Source organism: Teleopsis dalmanni, chromosome X (genome assembly GCF_002237135.1).
Source record: "Teleopsis dalmanni isolate 2A chromosome X, ASM223713v2, whole genome shotgun sequence".
Classification (NCBI taxonomy): Eukaryota; Metazoa; Arthropoda; class Insecta; order Diptera; family Diopsidae; genus Teleopsis; species Teleopsis dalmanni.
This window is the reverse complement of record NC_051848.1, coordinates 5,039,931-5,045,600: the sequence shown is the minus strand read 5'-3', so window position 1 is coordinate 5,045,600 and position 5,670 is coordinate 5,039,931. Positions and strand designations below refer to the sequence as shown.

At 31.7% G+C, this 5,670-nt stretch overlaps 1 protein-coding gene across 2 annotated transcripts; it reads right to left on the bottom strand.

The window, feature by feature from the left end:
* Positions 1-3,284: 3,284 nt before the first annotated feature.
* On the bottom strand, positions 3,285-4,809 carry LOC119689370 (probable serine/threonine-protein kinase clkA). 2 transcript variants are annotated; one of them, XM_038104193.1, is made up of 3 exons: positions 4,582-4,809; positions 4,359-4,515; positions 3,285-4,298 (listed from the first exon to the last, which is right to left on the bottom strand). In XM_038104193.1, exons 1-3 carry the CDS (start codon positions 4,729-4,731, stop codon positions 3,304-3,306), a joined length of 1,302 nt encoding a protein of 433 aa, XP_037960121.1. In that variant the 5' UTR covers positions 4,732-4,809; the 3' UTR covers positions 3,285-3,303. The 2 variants fall into 2 exon arrangements, with proteins under 2 accessions (XP_037960121.1, XP_037960120.1); XM_038104192.1 differs by having other exon boundaries at positions 3,285-4,515.
* Between the last annotated feature and the right edge of the window lie 861 nt (positions 4,810-5,670).

Genomic DNA, 5,670 nt, shown 5'->3' with positions numbered 1-5,670 from the left:
GCATAAATGACAGCGACATTCAATTTAATAATCACATTCATCGTTTAATTTATTCACTTAATTATAAATAGTTAATAATAATGTTGAAATTAATGAAATAATTGAATAAAACATGAATACATTAAATTAATAACAAATTAAGTGAATTACTACATAATGAGTTTCAAATTACTTGAATGTACTTACATATATGATAACAGCGCATTACTAATAATACAACATTTGTTATAAAATATTTCATTTTAATTGTGAAATAAATGTTAAACGAATAAACGATTTTAAATTCCGAAAACGGAAGCACTTTCTTCTACTTTTTGTAATTTTTTTGATGTTATCTCAAATGAGAGACGAGCAAATCACATTGAAGAGTTTTTCATATCAGATGAGAAGACAAAATTTTGCCTTAAAACTGTCCCTCTGGTTCAAAGTAAAACCGAACAGCCAGACTAAATATATCTGTCACTTTAAACATGTAACCTTGAGATTTGCTGTCTGTCCAATATCAACCATTATACGACTGCATCCAAAGAACTCCATCTTCAAATATATAAGATTTTATGTCTTTTGTTTCTCACAAACAGTTATTTTTAAGTAATAGGCTATTAAAGCACCCCGAACTAATAGATCTATTGTGCGCCTAAAGGTCTAACTAGGACAATTTTAGACTATTTATAAATATTGTAATTGCTGTGGGCTTAATTTTACCTATTTGATTTGGGACTAAGATCCTGCCTCCAAGATAATCGAGTCTACGTCTTGCCACCGCTGGGCAGTTGCATATAACATGTTCTGATGTTTCTTTCTCCTCATGACAGAGTCGACAGGAATCACTTTCTACCACAGTTATAGATCTGTTATTTTTATTATTTCTATGAAATGAAGTTACTTTTAAGTGTAATAATTGGTTTATAGTATATAGAGTATTCTTCAGAAGTTCTTACTATATATAGTATGGTATGTGTGTGATTCAACATCTTAACTACTTTAAGACAAAGTGAAAGATTTTACAAAATTCTTTTAAAAATTTTTTTTTAAATAAATAAATAAAGTATCAAATGTAAAATATTTCAAGTACATTCAAAAAACTATAGAAATATAGAAAGGAATGTTTTTCCATTTTTGCAAATAAGAGAAAAAATTCCAAAAGTAAAAACCTTTTATTTCTCATATTTTATAGTAAACTATATGTATAATCTCGTTAATATATAAATAAATTTATTGTTGTTGTGATTTGAGTTAGTGCTATTGCGCATTTTTACTCTATTGTGGCTAGGGGGCTTAGCCCCACACTAAACTTTAACTATACTAGAATCATTATCATTTATTTATTTTCTAATTTATGACGGACCGTAAATCAGCATATCTTCCTGTGCGTCTTGAGGTGGACTTAAGGTTTGTTAGAGCGGAGTTAGGCCACTTTTGTGAACAATCAACTTTTGTGAACAATTTTAGGGCTCTGTCCTTGATATACTTTTTCACTGAGTCAATTCTTAGATCTCTATGAATATCTGTTGTTCTAATATTAAATAATGTAGTTATATATCACAACTGTATATTATAAGACTACACATGTCAACTGAATTTATTCAGTGTGTCTTTAATTTCAACTACACTTATTCTGTGTCTACATTGTGGATAATGATATATTAGTATTTTATATTGCAGCTCGGAATAAAGTAAGCCTTTACTGCGTTCCGCATAACAGGGGAGTTTTGAAAGGTGAACAAACTGATGAGCTAGCCAGAACTGCACCAAAAACTGTTTTCACAAGCGCTCAACATTTGTGTGAGTTAAACTGAGTCAGTTTAAAACAAATAATTAAAGAGAGGAAGAATCATGTGCTGCTGATGTACTGGGAAAACTTCCTAGGAGTTAGACAAAGCGAAGTACTGATCAAACCATACTCCTACAAAACCATTCTTAAATTCTGAAAATGTAATTTAAGGTTGATAACAGGTTTCATTGCGGGTCATTATGACCTACTTCGGAATACAAATTAATCCTCGACGATGAGGAAACTACTATGCATATTCTTTGTGACTGTCCAGCTTTGATGAGGCACAGAAGAAATTTTGTTTCATATTGAATTTCAGTTACTAGAACAATTTAAGATCTTCACTAGATTCAGTTTTGCACTTTGTTCACAAAGCTTTAAAGGGCTTTGTGTAATCAATAGTAGTACCGGCTGTTGACCGATTTCACCTCATAACTTTAATATTAATATATTTTTATAAATAATTAAATGTTTGATTGTTTATTAAATATAATTTATATAAACCTTTATAGTATGCATAATGTTTTTGATATGTACTGTAAAAGAAATAATTACAATAATTTTGTTATCAAAAGAAAATGCCTTAAAAGCTTTTCTCTAACTATATATTAAATACACTGTAAATAAAGTTAAATTTTTTATATCTTTTTCAGGTAAGTTTAAAAAAAACTGTAAGGACAAGACTAAAACAATGATCTGTAAGTATCTTAAATTTTGTTCATAACATCCAATATATGTGAAAACTTAGCAAATAACATTTAAGAGGATAAGGAAATACTCACTTTTAACTAAGTTCAGTCGCATCTCTCAATCATCCGGATCAGTGGCTGGAGATGAAAGCGTCCGCAACAGCATTTGAATAAGAGAATCCTTTAACTAAATATTAAAATATAAAAGGAAAACCATTAATAAGTTTTCTACACTCTAAATAAACTTAATTGTTGATTGCAACAGTTAACCATAAAAATATCTTTTTAAGAATGTCTTTACCACTTATGACCTCCATTAAGTTGAACAGATAATGCAAAGAGATGTAGGCGTGTACTTTTTTAGACAAATTCCTAAGCATTCTTTCCTTTTGCAAAATAATTTCGTTTGAGATAAAATAATAAGTATTAAAGTACTACTATGCTTCTGTTATTCCAGTATTAAAAAAAACAAAACTCTGCAAGAATGCCTTTTTAAGTATGGTTTTGAGCTCCCTTCGAAAGTTCGCTTTCATCCCAACTAATATTGGAATGTTATTTTAAGTTTGCGAACTGATCTATCTAGAGAACGGATCATATTATATATTGTATATAATATATATTTTTATGTTATATATCATCAAGAACTTCTACCACTTTCGATCTCATGCCCAAAAAATTTGTAAAAATTTTATTTAAATGTTATTAAATAAACTTCAACAGAATATAGTCAACAAATTTTAACATACACAAAGTCTATATTTCGAATTCCTTTAGATTACATAACATTACATAAAAAAAATTTAACAAAAAAAACAGTAGAGATATGTACCAAAATATTTTCTAAGTCGAAGATTCATTTTCATTGCTCTCAGTATCGGTAGTTTGGTTATTGTTAGACTCACCGTCAGCAGATTCGCTGATGTCATAATCCACATCAACATGATATGGCTTGGGCATTTTAAAGTGACCATTGTTAATGTTATTGCGATATGCATTCTCAAAGAGAAAGTTTAAATAGCCACGTGTATTTTCTGAATCTGCATATGCATAACCAGAGTTATCTTCACCATGGTTCCCAAAGCCAGCATTGCTATGACTAGGGTAGGCACTGTTAGGCTCTTCAGGTTTAATATTATTAATATTACTAGCACCAGAGTTAGAACCAGAGGGCAAAGAAGCACAATCGTCACGAACAGCATTTTTATCTGCGGTTTTATTTTTCCCAGACTTGCCATGTCGGTATTTGCTCTGAGCATGCATCTCACCGTTAAGGTTAACAAAACCTGCATCATCGTGACTAACATTACTGCAACCAGAATTATTGTGATCAGATCCATTACAACCAGCGATAGTACCACTAGGATTGTTGTAACCAGAACTGTTGTGTCCAGAATTATTATGACCAAAACTGCTACTACCGGGATTGTTATTATCAATATTGTTACTAACAGAACTAATATAACCAAAACTTGTCGGAACAGGTTTGTTATGAAGTGTATTGTTAAGATCAGAAATGTTTTCACCAATATTGTTTTGATCAGAAATGCTTATTCTAGTGCTGTTAGGACCATAATCGTTACAACCTGAACTGTTATGAGTGGAATCGTTATGGGCGGTTCTGTAAACAGCAGAGCTGGAAGCACCAAAGTTGTTGACGTCATGGTTGTTTACAGAAGTTTGTTTCACAACAGGTGTGCTGGGATCAGGGTTTGCAACAAGATGTGTGCTTTCACCAGACGTATACACACTAGAATTATCGACAAAAGAATTGTTGACGCTAAGATCGTTCACAACATTGTTATCAACAGGAGTATTGTTTCCTGCAGAATTGTTACCTGAAGAAATGTTTTCTGCAGAATTGTTACCTGAAGAATTGTTTTCTGAAGAATTGTTACCTGTTGAATTGTTAACACCTGCATCGTGTATAGCAGGGTTGTTGATGTTCAGGTTCTCAACAATAATGTTGTTGTTGTCGTTGGGGTTAACACCAGCGCCACCATTACCTGCTTGTTGTTGTTCTTCTGCATTACCTTCGTTGCCAAATGCCACGTTCTAAAATAATTAAAATTTCATTTTTTGCTATATATTTACTCGAAATAAGATCAATTCTGAACTTACTATTGCGTTCTCGAAGACAATCTGCAACAATGTCAAATAGACTTGAATCATAAGAATGCGTAAGATCATACCACATGATAACGCTATTTCTAATGCTTGGTTATAAAGTGGATGCTGTTTAATAGCATCTAAAAAAATTTTGATAATCATTATATTAAATAATTTAGTACAATTTTTTTTGCTTGCAAATTTAGACTCTACTTCCGAAAATCTACTGATAACTGAAATAATATGAGTGACTGGAAAAATATATTTACAAGGTTTGAAAATTATTCAATGATTATTTGATTTGAAAAGTTATGTCAAAAACATATGTTGTATATTACTAGTTGTTTTTGTTTTCTTATTGCTAAGTTACAAATATTTGATTTCAACATTAAATTTACTAATAGAAGTATTTATAGGGAATATTGAAGTTTCAACAAATTTTAAGCAAACACTTTTTGTGTTTCATTTTGAGAATTTTATGTAAGTTGGAACTTTTCAGACATTTTTCAGGTTATTTTTTTTTTTTGGGATGGATAAATTGATGCATATTTAAAACATCAAGCAAACTTCATAATTAAATTATATTTTTAGTCCTTTTCACTGAACATGTTGGCATGTGTCTTTCCATCAGAAAAAAAAATAAAACAGTTATGAAAGTGTTCGTAATGAAAGCCACGCAGAGGAACCACCGTACAGACCTGCAGTTGCACAGATTTATGCGAACGTTGGCGGAAAAGCATAATTTTGTGTTTATTTTGCAACTTGGAGCAATTTTCCAGTGTCGCCATTGGCCTTCACTGCTCTATCGTATCCGATTTCAAACCCTTTCCACACATCTACACATCTGGACAGACGCGCAGACACACTCATACACCAATTTGCCATGTAACCTTTGATTTTTCTTCCGCTTCGTTGGTCTTGTCTCTTTGTTATCCTTTGGTCTTTACGAGCATTCTGCTCCCCTTTTAATGTCGCTCCGCAGCCATTTTCAGAAATTTTCCCTATCGCACCACAGAACAGCGCGTATGAGCTGCGTTCAGCTGGGAGTTGAATTTTAATGCGTTCCGCCATTGCAACAATTCGGTGCAGCTTCACTTTTCT